The following is a 16,021-nucleotide window of genomic DNA, read 5'->3' as shown; positions in this document are numbered from 1 at the left end:
TACAGTTTTCTAAATTTTTAGTTATCCTATGTTTTACATTATGGTTTACATTATTAGTCTGTCATCCCCTATATGTTTATGGTGTAATATTACATGTTTTATATCCATCCCTGTGCACTATTGCGAAACTCCTCTCTTACCCCACATTTACTTTGCTTTCACACATTTAACATCCATTTTCCCATCCCCTTGGTGCCCACAGTGACAGCCAACCTCCATTTCCCGAGGAGCCACATCCAGAGACACTTGCAACAGTGTTCAGGGCCCAACTTGCTCAACTGCCCCAATGCCCTGGGAGCCACCCTTTCTCTCGAGAGATACGGTTCCCTCTATTTGATGGCATTAGTCCTCCCCAGGATGTGGGTCCACCCCCACTCTCTCTATAGAGACTTATAGACAGGTATTTGCTCTGTCCCCCTCCCCACGTATTCCTCACCTCCCAAAATGCACCGCATTGTTATTTGGAGATTGGAAGGATAGAAGTAAGAATAGCAGTCCTGGCGGTTTTTTTTTTTTTTAAGATTTATTTATTTATTTCTCTCCACTTCCCCCACCCCATTGTCTGCTCTCTGTGTCCATTTGCTGTGTGTTCTTCTGTGTCTCCTGTATTCTCACTGGGCGGCATTGGGTATCTGTGTCTCTTTTTGTTGCATCATCTTGCTGCGTCTGCTCTCTGTGTGTGTGGCACCACTCCTGGGTGGGCTGCAGTTTCACACGGGGGTGGCTTTCCTTGTGCAGGGGCCATTCCTTGCGTGGGGGGCACCCTTACATGGGGGCATCCCTGCGTGGGCTGGCACTCCTTGCACGCAGCAGCGCTGCGCATGGGCCAGCTCACCACATGAGCCAGGAGGCCCTGGGTATCGAACCCTTGGACTTCCTGTGTGGTAGGTGGACCTTCGATCTGTTGAGCCACGTCCCCTTCCCAGTCCTGGCTGTCTTAAGGCTTAACTGAAGTAGCAGTGCCGGCATACTCAGCTTGTGTTTGCATATAACATCCAAGGACAGTCCTAAGGGGCAGCCTTTTGAGCCTGGCTTCTTTCACTCACTAATGCACTCACTAATGCATTTGAGAATCGTCTATATTGCTCTGTCAGTAGTTCCATTATTATTATATTTACTGTTAGTGACATTTACTACATTCACAGTTTTGTTTTTTTTAAAAGAGTTATTTATTTTTCTCCCCTTCCTTCCCCTCCCCCCCCGCCCCCGCCCCGGTTGTCTGTTCTTTGTGTCAAATTGCTGCGTCTTTCTTCTTTGTCCACTTCTGTTGTTGTCAGCAGCACGGGAATCTGTGTTTCTTTTTTTTTTTGTTGCGTCATCTTGTTGTCAGCTCTCCATGTGTGTGGCACCATTCCTGGCAGGTTGCATTTTCTTTCGCGCTGGGCGGCTCTCCTTATGGGGCGCTCTCCTTGCACATCGGGCTCCCCTACGCAGGGGACACCCCTGCATGGCACGGCACTCCTTACACGCGTTAGCACTGCACATAGGCCAGCTCCACACGAGTCAAGAGGCCCTGGGTTTGAACTGCAGACCTCCCATGTGGTATGCGGGCACTCTATCCATTGAGCCAACTCTGCTTCCCTGTAAATACTTTCAATGTACTTTTGGATTCAGTTGGCAAGTATTTTGTTGAGGATTTTTGCATCTATATTCATTGGCGATATTAGTTTGTAAACTTCTTTTCTCATTGTATCTTTATTTGATTTAGGTGATGTTGACTTCATAGAGTGAATTTTGTAGCTTTTCTTTCTAGGTCAGTTTTTTGGAAGAGCTTGAACAAGATATTATGTCATCTCTGATTAATTGGTAGAAATCAGCTGTGAAGCCTTCTGGTCTTGGCTTTTCATCTTTGGAAAGTTTTTGATGAATATTTCAATCTCTTCGCTTGTGATTGGTTTGTTGAGGTCTTCTATTTCTTCTAGGGGCAGTGTAGGTGGTTTGTGTGCTTCTAGGAGTTTGTCCATCTCATTTACATTGTCTAGTTTTTTGGCATACAGTTGTTCATTGTTTCTTCTTATGATCTCTCTTATTTCCGTGGGGTCAGTGGTAATGACCCCCTGACCATTTCTGCTTTTATTTTTTTTACATCTTCCTTCTTTTTTTCCTTTATCTGTCTGGCTAAGAGTTTATTGATTTTGTTGATCTTCTCCAAGAACCAACTTTTGGTTTTGTGGATTCTCTCTATTATTTTCTTGTTCTCAATTTCATTTATTTCTGCTCTGATCTTTACTGTTTCTTTCCTTTGCCTTGGTTTGGAATTAGTTTGCTGTTCTTTTATTTCCTCCAGGCATTTAGTTAGATCTTTAATTTTAGCTCTTTCTTCTTTTTTAATGTAAGCCCTGAGGGCTATAAATTTCCATTTCAGCACTGCCTTTGCCATGTCCCATAGGTTTTTTTTGGTCTGTTTTTAGTTTATTATTATTATTGAAATAAGGAAGTTGCTCTAATAATGATTGAAGTGCTGAACACACAACTATGTGATTATAGCAAATACCATTGATTGTACATTTTATTTGGATCGATGTTTATTAATATGTATCAATAAAATTGATTTGGTAAAATATTATCATTATCAGAACAATTTTTTAATAAAATTTTTGACCAATTTATTATTCTTTTTTCTTTCTTTTTTTAAAAAACATTACATTAAAAAATATGAGTTCCCCATGTACCCCCTAACCCCCTCATCCTACTCTTCCTACATTCTCATTGCTTTCATCTTAAGGTATTTACTGAATTCTCTTGCAATTTCTTCTTTGACCCACTGACTATTTAAGAGCTTGTTGCTTAATCTCCATATATTTATGAATTTCTCCCTTTTCCAGCCATTATTGATTTCCAGTGTCATTCCATTATGATCAGAGAAAGTGTTTTGTATAATTTCAATCTTTTAAAATTTACTGAGACCTTTCTTGTGACCCAACATGAGGTCTATCCTGGAGAAGGATCCATGAGTGCTTGAAAAGAATGTATATTCTGCTGTTTGGGGGTGTAATGCTTTATAAATGTCTGGTAGGTTTAGTTCATTTATCATATTATTCAAGCTCTCTGTTTCTGTCTGTCCAGATGTTCTATCCAATACTGAGAGTGGTGTATTGAAGTCTCCAACTATTATTTTAGAGATGTTTATTTTCCCTTTCAGTTTTGCCAGTGTATGCCTCATGTATCTTGGGGCACTCAGGTTAGGTACATAAATATTTATTACAGTTATTTCTTCTTGGTGAATTTCCCCTTTTATTAATATATAATGAACTTCTTCATTGTTTACAACAATTTTGCATTTAAATTCTGTTTTCTCTGATATTAGTATTGCTGCTCCAGATATTTTTTGGTTACTATTTGCATGGAATATCTTTTCCAACCTTTCACTTTCAACTTGGTTTTGTCTTTACAGATCAAAGAGGCTCTTGTAAACAGCATAGAGATGGCTTATTTTAAAAAAATCCATTATATCAGTCTATATGTTTTGATTGGGAACTTTAAGCCATTACCATCCAATGTTATTGGTGTAAAGGCAAAACTTACTTATTCCATTTTGTCCTATGGCTTTCCATTGTCGTATCTTATTGTCTGTCTTTTTACCCTTTAATTTACCCTTCCTAATAATCTTCATTTCTACACTCTTCTCCAAGTCTCTTGTCCTTGTTTTTTCCTTTCAAGCTGCAGCACTCCCTTTAGTATTCTGTAATTCTGGCCTCTTGGTAATATACTTTCTCTATTTTTGTTTGTGTGTAACGATTTTAAACTCACCCTTATTTTTTTTTAAAGATTTATTTATTTATCCCTCCCCCCATTGCCTGCTCTCTGTGTCCATTTGCTGTGTGTTCTTCTGTGTCTGCTTGTATTCTCATTAGGCAGCTCTGGGAACTGATCCTGGGACCTTTCAGAGTGGAAGAGGGGTGATCATTCTCTTGCACCACCTCAGCTCCCTGATCTGCATCTCTTATTCTCTCTCCTCTGTGTCTCTTTTTGTTGTGTCATCTTGCTGAACCAGCTCTCTATATGGGCCAGCACTCCTGCACGGGCAGCACTGCTGCACAGGGCAGCACTCTGTATGGGCCAGCTTGCCACATGGGCCAGTGTTCCTTTACCAGGAGGCCCTGGGCATCTATCCCTGGACCTCTTATATGGTAGATGGGAACTCAATTGCTTGAGCCACATCTGCTTCCCTCACCCTCATTTTTTTCTTCTTTATTTTCTTTTAAATGTTACATTAAAAAATATGAGTCCCCATATACTCCCCACCCCACCCATGCCACCCCTCCCACATCAACAAACTCTTCCATCACTGTGGCACATCCACTGCACCTGGCGAATACATTCTGGAGCACTGCTGCAGCACATGGACAGTGGTCCACACTGTAGTCCATACTCTCCCCCAGTCCAGCCAGTGGGCCACGACAGGACACACAATGTCCAGCATCCATCCCTGCAGCATCACCTGGGACAACTCCAAATTCTGAAAATGCCCCCATACCATATCTCTTCTTCTCTCTCCTGACCATCAGCAGCCACTGTGGCCACCCTCTTCACATAACTACTACAATTTCTTCCCTTACTAATCACAATATTTCCCCAACAGAACACCCATAAGTCCACTCTGATCCATACTCTATTCCTCCATCTTGTGGACCTGGAATGGCTATGTCCAGTCCCCCTCTACATCAAGAGGGGGTTTAGATTCCACATGGATGATGGATGCAATTCTCCTGCTTGCAGCTGTAGGCACTCTTGGCTCTCTGGTGTGGTGCTTGACCCTTTTCACCTACCTGTCAGCTGGCCAGGGTAAGTCCAAGAAACCAGAGTCACCCTCATTTTTGAAGGACAGTTTTGCTGATACAGAATTCTTGGCTGACAGTTTTTCTCTTTCATTTCCTTAAATACATCATTCTCTTTCTTTTCTCCTCCATGGTTTCTGAGGAAAGGCAGGCACTTAATCTTATTAAGGTTCCGTTGTATGTGATGCTTTGCCTTTCTCTTTGCTTCTTTCAGAATCCTATTTTTATTGCTGATATTTGTCATTCTGCATAGCAGCTGTCTTGAAGTAGTTTTATTTGGATTCATTCTGTTTGGCATGTGTTGTCCTTCTTGGATATTGATATTTATGTCTTTCATAAGGTTTGGGGAATTTCTGGTCATTATTTCCTCAAATATTACTGCTACCCCTTTTCCATTCTCTTCTCCTTCTGGGACACTGACGACATGTGTTTGTGCATTTCACATTGTCATTCAGTTCCCTGAGACCCTGTTCCATTTTTCATTCTTTTCTCTTTCTCTTCTCCTGTTTTTTTTTCAGTTCAGATGTTCTATTTTCAAAATCACTAACTCTGTCTTTGAGCAGTTTAAACCAGCTCTTATGTGCCTCTAATGTATTTTTAATTTTATCTTTTGTGTCTTTCATTTCCATAAGCTCTGTTACTTTCTTTCAGGCTTTCAAATTGTTCTTTATGCTCACCCAGTGTCTTCTTAATATTCTTTATCTCTTTAGTCATATTTTCCTTTAATTCTTTGAATTGATTTAAGAGATTTGTATGATTACCATTGATTAGTTGTTGTAAATCCTGTTTCTCTTCAGGATTATTTGGTTTGTTCCTTTGGATGGACCTTCTCTTCCTATTTCCTAGTATGGCTTGTAATTTTTTTACTGATGTCTAGTCATGTGAATATCTTGCCGATGGTCGATTTCTCTCTCTTGCCTAGTATTTTGTTATTTTTGTTTTGATGTATTTTGATGTATTTTGGTTTGATGTATTCCAAGTTTTTAAAACTGCCTGGCTTAAGTTATCAAAATCAGGCAAGGGACTCACTAACAGGATGCAGATTTTCTCCCAGGTGATTTCAGAGAAACCTAAAAGCAGTTTTTCTCCATGCAATTTCCTGACAAGCCAGCAGATGGCGCTTAACAGCGTACCTTTCCAAGGAGGTGTTTCCTTCAGTCTCTGCTTTCCAGTGTTTCTGGTCTGGCCAGAGCTGAAGTGGGCCTTGCTGGCCGAATTTACTGAAGAGAAACCCTCTGACTCCCCCTTGTTACAACTGACAGGGAGGAAGATCTATGCGCCCCTCTCAGTCAGTTGCAGTGAGCCAGTGGATTTATCCAGGCTTAATGTCTTGAGGGTGGGGGTTGGGAGTCCTTCCCAGCCTTGCCACTGGGGCTTTGGTAACTCACTTTCATTGTTTCAGGTTCTTCATCTCTCTGTCCCTTGTTCTGCTGGGAGTTGCCCAGTACTATCCTGGTCTGCTGACCCCTAAAGAAGATCCCTAAGACAGCTTTTGACCCTTTCTCCATAATTTTTGTGAGGGAGTTGAAACATGCCTGCCTACTCTGACACCATCTCCTGAAACTCCTCTAGCATAATGCTTAAAAAATTATTATTTTAATTAGAGAAGTTGTAGGTTTACAGAAAAGTCATGAAAAAATACAGTGCTCCCATATACTCTCCTATTCTTGACATTTTGCCTTCATGTGTGGTATCTTTGTTACAACTGATGAGAGATGTTAAAATAATACTATTACCTATAGCCCATAGTTTACATTTGGTACATCCCCCTCCATATACAATCCTATTATTAATACCTTATATTAGTGTCATACATTTGTCATAATTCATTAAAGAACATTCTTATATAATATACTATTAACTATAGTCCATTGTCTATATCGTTCACTGTGTTTTATAGTTCCATATTTTACATTCTAAGTTTCATTTCTAGTAAATTACATGACCCTGAACTTCCCCTTTCAATCACTTTGACATATATAATTCAATGCTGTAATTGCGTTCACAACAAAATGCTACCTTCAGCACCATCCATTTTCAAATCTTTACAATCAACATAAATAGGTGTTATACATAAATTAAGCATCAGCTCCCCAATCTTGACACTCTCCAATCTATCCTCTGGTTCCTTATCTACTAGATTCTAATTTTATGAGTTTACTTATGTAATTAATTCATATCGATGAGACCAAACACTATTAGTCTTTTGGTGTCTGGTTTTTTTCACTTAACAAAATGTCAACAGGGTTCATCCATGTTGTTTCATACAGCAGGACGTCATTCTTTCTTACAGCTGAAGAACATTCCATCATATGTGCATGTCACATTTTATTTATCCATTCATTGGTTGATGGACACTTGGGTTGCTTTCATCTTTTGGTAGTTGTGAATATATTATGCTGCTATGAACGTCAGTGTGCAAATACCCATTGGAGTTCCTGCTTTCAGTTCTTCTGGGTATATACCTAGTAGTGAGTTTGTCAGATTGTATGGTAATTCTATATTTTGCTTCCTGAGGAACTGCCAAACTGTCTTCCACAGCAGCTGCACCATTTTGTATTCCTACCAGCAATGAATGAGTGTCCTTATTTCTCCACATCCTCTGTAATACTTGAAATTTTCTTTTTTTTTTTTTAAACAGTAACCATTTTAGTGGGTGTGAAATGATATCTCATTTTGGTTTTTATTTGAATTTCTGTAATAGCTAGTGATTTTGTGCATATTTTCATGAATTTTTTTTGGCATTTCTATATCCTCTTAAGCAAAATGTCTATTCAAGTCTTTTGACCATTTTTAAGTTGGGGTGCTTGTCTTCTTTTTGGTGAGTTGTAGGATTTCTTTATATATTCTGGATATTAAACTCTTATTGCATATGTGGTTTCCAAATATTTTCTGCAACTATTCCATGATTTGGTTTCATTATCACTTATTTAATCAATCTGCTGGACATTTAATGAGGCTTTCCCATTTTTTGCTATCACAAAGCTTACTGAAGCAAACATTTTTGTACAATATCTGACACAATTAAAAATATTTCTGAATGGATTAATTTCTGGAAAAGAAATTGCAGCATTGAAGGTCGTGTACAATTTACATCCTTAAAGGTGGTTTTTGTTGCATTTTATAAAGCGTACGTTAAGCTGCATTTCCAGCACCTCTATCACACCTAAAAAAACATTATTTATTCCTGCTCCCACCCCAAGATGGCTCCCTTGTCTGTCTGCTTGCTGTTTGCTCTCATTGTCTTCTTTCTATGTCTGCTTGCTGTGTGCTCATTGGGTCTGCTTGTCTTCTTTAGGAGGCACCAGGAACCAAATCTGGAACCTCCCATGTGGGAGGTAGGCGCCCAACTGCTTGCACCACATCCTTCCCTGCTTGTTATATTTCCTCATTTTGTCTTCTCATTGTGTTTCTTCATTGTGTCATTTCATTACATCTTCTCATTATACTTGCTTGTTGTCTGCTCATCTTCTTTAAGAGGCACTGGGAACCAAACCCAGGACCTCCCATGTGGAAGGAAGGTGTTCAACTCTTTGAGCCACATCTGGTTCCTATCACACTTTTTATTCTTTACTAGAGTAGACTTCCATTCCATTTTCCTTATAACAGAAAGAGGACCCTTGTTATTTCATTGATGAATGAGAGAGAGAAAAGAGGGTGAGGGAGGGGAAAAAGAAACTTTTTTTTTCTTGCAGAAAACGGCTGAGCGCTTTGACACTGTGATTGAACAAACACACACATGGTCCAACTTGACCAAGGAAGAGACCTCTACCCTGGCCACAGTCTTACTGGAGAGTGTGGAGAGCACCACATTGGCAGCTTTTCTGAAGCCATCAGCGAATGCCAGTCAGACTATTCAGACTAAGCATTTAGGTAGGGCATATCCTTCATGTTAAGGTCATGCCTGGGTGGTGGTTCTGAGGGGTGACCTTGGCAATGTGATTCTCCATAAAATTCCCACCCACCCATTTTTCCAATTGTTCCAAAACCCTGAATACACAAAAGTGCAAGTCTAATCATGTTAACATCTCCCATTAATTGAGTGCTTGTGAGATGCCAGGCACTGTGTTAAGAGTGTGCCATTAAATTTATTCAACAAATATTTGATACCTGCACACTATATGCCAGGAGTTAAAGTATGATTGTCATTTTCTATGTCCAGGTAATTCCAGCTCCCCCTTTTGGGTCCTTGGTGGGATTGTACTTCCTGACTGCTTTGGAGTTGGTTGGGATTTTGTGATTAGGTCAGGCCAATTAATTGTTAGTGGAAACTACTAGAGCTTACTTTCCCTGTACTGTAGTAACTTGCAATATTCCAGATCATGGATTTTCTGTCTTTGTTGGTCCCAGAGTGAGGATCAACAAAGCCCCAAGTTGACTTATATTGGACACAAAGCATTCATGAATGATAAATAGGTATCTTTAAGACTCTGAGATTTGGAGATTGCTTGTTACTGCTGCATGATTAATTCTGTCCTGACTGATGCAGCTGTGGTCTTACAACCCTGAATGTGTTTAATGGGTGATCACTTGGAAATACTGGATGCCTTAGGCCTTTTCTGGGAACTCCTCTCTCCTGGTAAAGTACCAGTCACATAGCCCTATCCTAAAAGTGCCCAGAGAGCTAAGAGGTAGAAGTACAATATTCGGTGGACTTTCACCAGCAGTGAACACAATCACTTTTATGAAACTTATCTTTTAGATTAGTAAGTCAGACAACAAACAGGCATCTGGTATACCAGATGGACATAACGAAACTGAGAAAAATAGGGAGAATAAGGGAGTTAAAGTGGGTCAGGATAGGGGTTGGGGAGAGGATTGCTATTTAATAAAGTGTGGTCAGTAGAAGTCTCATTGATAAGGTGGTTTTGGGGTAGACACCTGAAAGAAGAGGGGTATGTAAATGTCTTGGAAAAGAACAAGGGTAAGAACATATGGTGATTTCAAGGAACAATGAGGAGGTGACTAGTTAAAATGGAGCTAGTTAAAATGGAGCTAAAAGGGAATGGCGAGAACAGAAGGAAGGAGGGGGAAGGCATAGTTCATAGATAAATGTATGAAATTTGGATTTTATTTGTATTAAGATAGGGTGGGAACATTGGAGAGTTTTGAAAACAAACGTGGCATCATCTAACATATTTTAAAAGACTCTTCTGGTTATATAATCTATTTTATTCCTAAGAAGAGCCAATGGGATTGGTACTTCAATTATTGCCATATTACAGGTGAAAAATCTGAGACTCAGAGAGCTGTAGTCATGCTCACATTTAAGCTGCTGGATGGTAGAGCTGGGACTTTTAGCTCTGTTGACTCCAGAACCTGGGCTCTGCCCAAAGTGCTGGGCTTTCCTCAGTGCCTTCTTCTTTCCTATGGCTTTGAAAAACTAGTCTAAATTTGTTACAACCTTGTCATCTTCTACCACTGCTGACTTCAATCCCATCTGTCCTGGTATAACTTCCTTCGCTAAGATGTGAGAGCTCATTTCTCAATCTCCAAATGGATTTCTCATTTGGTGCTATTATCCCCTTATCCTTCAAGAGAGGTTTCAAGAACTGTCCCCTGATGGATTGGCCTTTCTGTTCTCTCCTTTCCTTGCAATTGTGGCTATGCAACTTTCATGGGCAGAATCCAAACTCAGTATTCGCTTTCCGGGTGACGCCTTGCAAATTCTCCCTTTACCTTTTCAGCTATTGAAAGCAAAATTATCAAAGAAGAGTGCATCCAAGAGAACATGGCCTTTTATTTTAAAGCCAAAGGAGATACAATGAAGATCGGATGTTCCACAGTTGAGGAATCTGGATCATCAGGTACAGCCCCACTCCCAAGAATCGATGAGACTGATTGTGGTACATTCAATGAGCATATATTTACTGATCACCTCCCAGGTGCTAAGACCTATATGAGATGGTGGGGAGACAAGGATGGTCAGGGCATAAATAACCCATGACCTCAGAGAATAACCCATAAGGTTTCAGCTGAGGTACGAGGGTCATGCCAGTTATTAAAAATAGGAGATGCAGGTTAAAGAGCATGGTGAATGTTCCTATTTCTCCACCTTCTCTCTAGTACTTGCAGTTTTATGCTTTTTTGTTTTTTTAAAATAATGGTCATTCTATAGGGTATGAAATGGTATCTCATTTTAGTTTTAATTTATACTTCCCTAACAGCTAGTGATTTTGAACATCTTTTCATGTGTCTTTTGGCCATTTGTATTTTCACTTTGGAAAAATATCTATTTAATTCTTTTGCTCATTTTTTTCTTTTCATTTAAAACTTATTTAAGCTTTAATTGCATAAATGTTACACTGAAAATATAAAGGATTCGCATATACCTCACCTCCTTCCCCCTCCCACACCTTCCCCTCAATAACAACATCTTTCATTTAGCATCTTTTGCCCATTTTAAAATTGGGTTTCTTGTCCTTTTATATTTGAGTTGTATGGTCTCTTTATTTATCATGGTACTCAAACCCTGTGGTTCCTAAATATTTACTCCCATTGGGTAGGCTTCCTTTTTATCTTGACAAAGTCATTGGAAGCACGAAAGTATGTATTTATTTATTTTGGTATTTTTATCTTTATTTTTAAAGGAACTTTAGATTACACAAATGTGACATAAAAAATATAGGGGATTGATTCCCAGATATCCATCCCTCCCCCCACTTTCCCTCATTAACAACATCTTTTATTATGTGGTAGCTCCCATTTATTTATTTTTCCTTTTGTTGCTCATGCTTTTGTTATAAGGTTTCAGAGACTTCCACCTACCACAAGATCTTGAAGTTGTTTCCCTACATTTTTTTCTTAGAGTTTTATGGATATAGCTTTTATATTTGGGTCCTTGATTTTCAGTTAATTTTTGTATAAGGTGTGAGATAGGGGTCCTTTTTCTTTCCTAAGGAATAAATATCCAGTTTTCCCAGTACCATTTGTTTAATAGGCTGTTCTCATCATGCTGGGTGGACTTGACAATCACTTGACTGTAGATGTGAGGGTTTATTTCTGAGTTCTCGATTCAGTTCCATTAGTCAAGTACAATGCTGTTTTATTTTATTTTTCCATTGTAGCTAAGTAATATGCTTTAAAGTCAGGAAGTGAGAGTCCTCCAAACTTTTTCTTCTTTTTAAAGATATTTTTGGCTATTTAGGGCCCTTTGCTCTTCCAGGTAAATTTGATCATTGTTTTTTCCAATTCTACAAAGGATATTAGAATTTTTTTCAGGATTGCATTGAATCTATAAATCAATTTGGGTAGAACTGACATCTTAGTGATATTTGGTCTTCCATTCCATGAATGCAGAATGCCATTCCATTTATTTAGGTCTTCTTTTATTTCTTTTAGTAATGTTTTGTAGTTTTCGGAAAACAGGCCCTTTACATCCTTAGTTATGTTTATTCATAAATATTTGATTCTTGTAGTCATTATTGTAAATGGAATTTCTTTCTTTTTTGGGGGGGGAGGTACATATATTTTATTTGCTTTATATTTTTCACAGATTCCAGAAAGGGGGACTCAATAGGCTTCTTCAGTTTGAAAAATCTAACACACTTACTTAAGTACTAATTATATAAAATAACTCATTTGATTGCAGTTATTTATCTAGAAATCTGATTTTTAAATTTTATTTATTTTATTTTATTTTTCTTTCTTTCTTTTTTAATATTACATTAAACAAATAAGAGGTCCCCTTATGCCTCCTACCTCCTCACCCCACTCCTCCCCCCCATAACAATAATCTCCTCCATCATCATTAGACATTCATTGCATTTGGTGAATACATCTCTGAGCACCGCTGCACCACATGGTCAATGGTCCACATCATAGCCCACACTCTCCCACGTTCCACCCAGTGGGTCATGGGAGGACATACAATGTCTGGTAACTGTCCCTGCAGCATCACCCAGGACAACTCCAAGTCCTGAAAACGCCTCCACATCTCTTCCTCCCATTCCTTACCCTCAGCAGCCACCACGGCCACTTTCTCCACATCAATGCCACATTTTCTTTGATTACTAATCACAATAGTTCATGAATAGAATATCAGCAAGTCCACTCTAATCCATACTCTATTCCTCCATCCTGTGGACCTTGGAATGGTTGTGTCCACTCCACATCTATATCAAGAGGGGGATTAGATTCCACATGGATGCTGGAAGCAATCCTCCTGCTTTCAGTTGTAGGCAGTCTTGGCTCTCTGGTGTGGTGGTTGACCTTCTTCACCTCCATGTTAGCTGAGTGGAGTAAGTCCAATAAAACAGAGTGTAGGAGCTGAAGTCTGTTGAGGCTCAGGGCCTGGCTATCACATGGTCAGTCCAGAGATTCAGGTCCCCTGGGTATATATTAAACCCCAGCACCAACTACAGTTCTGGTAAAAGTAACAGGCGAGGTTTGTGAACAAAGATCACATCTGAGTCCAGCTCCATCACACAGAAACACAAACTCCAAAGTAGGGCCAACTGACGTGACACTGAACCCCATCTGCCATGACCATAGAACATGTGGGTCTCTGTAGCCCTCAGAAGAACCAATACCTGGGGTTGTATCTACTTTATCTGTCTCTGGAACTCTGCTGAGGTGTGCATAAGGGCAACCCCTCTGGTAACCTCCTGGCTCTTTTTGGAGACTCATAGCCATATAAACTCATTTGTCCTTTCCATTTCCCACTTGATTCAGGTCAAAAAACATTTTTAACTCCTGGTATTATATGTAGATTGAGATATTCTGCTGGTCTGAGTTGACCCTTTTATTCAAGGTCATTTTCTGGTTATATCATCAGCTGGTACTTGGTAATAATCCCTCAGTGCCAGGGAGGCTCATCCCAGGGAGTCATGCCTCATGCTTGTGGGAAGGCAACACATTTACATGCTGAGTTTGGCTTCGAGACTGGCCACATTTGAGTAACACGGATGCTCTCAGGAGGTAACTCTTAGGCACCCTGCAGCTCTAGGCCTTGTTCTTATTTCAGGTGCACAGGCTCACAAGCATAGTCATTAGTATCAAGGGCTCATTGTTGAAACTTCATTCTTTTTTGGTCTTTGCCGTTTTACTTGGGGGATTGTTGCTGTTCCTTTAGGGACTGTGAGAGAGCTCCCCTGGCTAGTACTCCCTCAGTTGTTGTTTTTAATCGTATCCACTATGAAAATATCCAAACATTTTTGTGTACCCTGGATATATGCCCTGGGGAACTCCCTGCCAACCATGAGTCCCCTGTCAATAACATCCCATACCAGTATTCCTCCGCTGCCCTTGTTGAACCTCTCTGTGATCCAAAACTTCCTGAAAAGTGAAGCCCAATATATTGCCAGGTTCCATTAATAGTAAAATGGAATATAGCGATGAGTTTAAAGGTTAGATATAGAATACATATTAATTTGGAAAAATAAATTGGGGTATCAAAAAATTAAAAATGCAAAAGCTTTGTTTTTGATGTTTTGCCTTCCCAGACTTTATTTCTTGATTTCCTCCTCAGATTGCTCATTACTAGTGTATAGAAACAATACTGACTTTTGCATAGTAATCTTGTATCCTGCCACTTTGCTGAAGTTGTTTATTAGCTCTAGTAGCCTCATTGTAGGTTTTTTGCAACTTTCTTGATATAGAGTCATATCATCTGCGAATATCAAAAGTTTTACATCTTCCTTTGTAATTTGAATGCCTTTTGAAAAAGATTTCCCCCATATAGTAACTTTACTTATAGAGCAGTTTTTAAAAAAATTTTAATTTTAATTTTTAATTATTTATTATTTCTCTCCCCTTCCTCCCCCCCCCCCCCATTGTCTGCTTTCTGTGTCCATTTGCTGTGTGTTCTTCTGTGTCCGCTTGCATTTTCAGCAGCACTGGCAGTCTGTGTCTCTTTTGGTTGTGTCATCTTGCTTCGTCAGCTCTCCGTGTGTGTGGTGCCACTCCTGGCAGGCTGTGCTTTTTTTCGTGTGGGGTGGCCTCTTGCAGGGTGCACTCCTTGCACATGGGGCTCCCTTACACAGGGGACACCCCTACATGGGGGACTCCCCTGCATGGCGTGGCACTCCTTGTTAGCATCAGCATTGCGCATGGGCCAGCTCACCACACGGCTCAGGAAGCCCTGGCTTTGAATCCTGGACCTCCCATACGTTAAGTGGATGCTCTATCAGTTGAGCCAAATCCACTTCCCTAGAGTAGCTTTAGATTGCATAAAAGTTACATCGAAAGTATAGGGGATTCTCATATACTCCACCCCCTCCCATATTTGCCCCCATTATTAACAGCTTACATCATTGTGGTACATTTGTTACACTTGTTGAACAAATATTGAAGCATTGCTATTAAGGTCTATAGTTTACATTAGAGTTTACACTTTCACTGTACAGTTTTATAGAATTTGACAAGATGTATAGTGGCCTCTATCTGTCATTGCAATGTCATGCAGAACAATTCCAAAATCCCCAAAATGCCCCATGTTACACCTGTTCTTTCCTTTCCCTCCCCTCCACTGTCTTTATATCAGTGTTACAAGTTCTTCCATTACTAGAATACTAATAAGTACTTTAGTCATAACTGCATTCCCTGCTTATGTTTGTTCATTCGACAATCTTGAGGATTTGGGCATAGTAATGCCCACTCTTTTTCTGATTGAGAGGGGGCTTAGCTTCCACGGGGTAGATGGATTAAACTGTCTTGCTTGCAGTTGTAGATACTCTCTATTTTTTTGGGATGAGCTTTGTCCATCATCATCCTTTTGTTAGTTGCCCTGAGTGAATCTGATGAGCTGGAAGGTAGTTTTTGGCCATATCTCTGCTGAGATTTATGTCTTATCCAGCATATGAACAAACTGATGATTTAAGTCATTGGGGCATATATTTAATGGGTATAGTGTTAATTGTAGGTTCAAATAAAAGGAGTTAGAAGAATCTTGTGCCGGAAAAGTATAAATGAGTTTAAATCTTAGGCAGTAGCTATTATTAGTCTAGATTTCTATTTTACAAGAATAAGTTTCATAAGTAAAAGCATTAATACCAAGGGTGTAGCATATTTGTCTGTTTTCCTTTTATTAGGCACTGCCTAGATACTCTAGAGATTCTTGCCACTCTATTAGAGGATGTAGCAGGGCTCCCCAGGATGGGAGTTTAATATTTTGTTCATTATTGTGTGGGTCTCTACCCCTTGAGATAACATCCTGTGATAACATGAACACAGTGATATTCCATAAGGCATGCCCCAGGTATACCATTCTCCACACATCCCCTCATCACTGTCACCCTGCACCA

At 39.7% G+C, this 16,021-nt stretch overlaps 1 protein-coding gene across 1 annotated transcript in view; it reads left to right on the top strand.

Annotated features, from left to right (window-relative positions):
• The window catches only part of LOC101417758 (adhesion G protein-coupled receptor E1), a 105,154-nt gene that overhangs the window by 44,120 nt on the left and 45,013 nt on the right, over window positions 1-16,021 (top strand). The window contains exons 10-11 of the mRNA XM_004447627.4: window positions 8,474-8,651; window positions 10,466-10,585. Coding sequence (XP_004447684.1) covers window positions 8,474-8,651; window positions 10,466-10,585 — 298 coding nt within the window. The remainder of the gene's footprint in view (window positions 1-8,473; window positions 8,652-10,465; window positions 10,586-16,021) is intronic.

The sequence above is a fragment of the Dasypus novemcinctus genome, chromosome 19, assembly GCF_030445035.2.
Source record: "Dasypus novemcinctus isolate mDasNov1 chromosome 19, mDasNov1.1.hap2, whole genome shotgun sequence".
Taxonomy (NCBI): domain Eukaryota; kingdom Metazoa; phylum Chordata; class Mammalia; order Cingulata; family Dasypodidae; genus Dasypus; species Dasypus novemcinctus.
The sequence above is the reverse complement of the archived record's forward strand: the minus strand, read 5'-3'. Positions and strand labels throughout refer to the sequence as shown.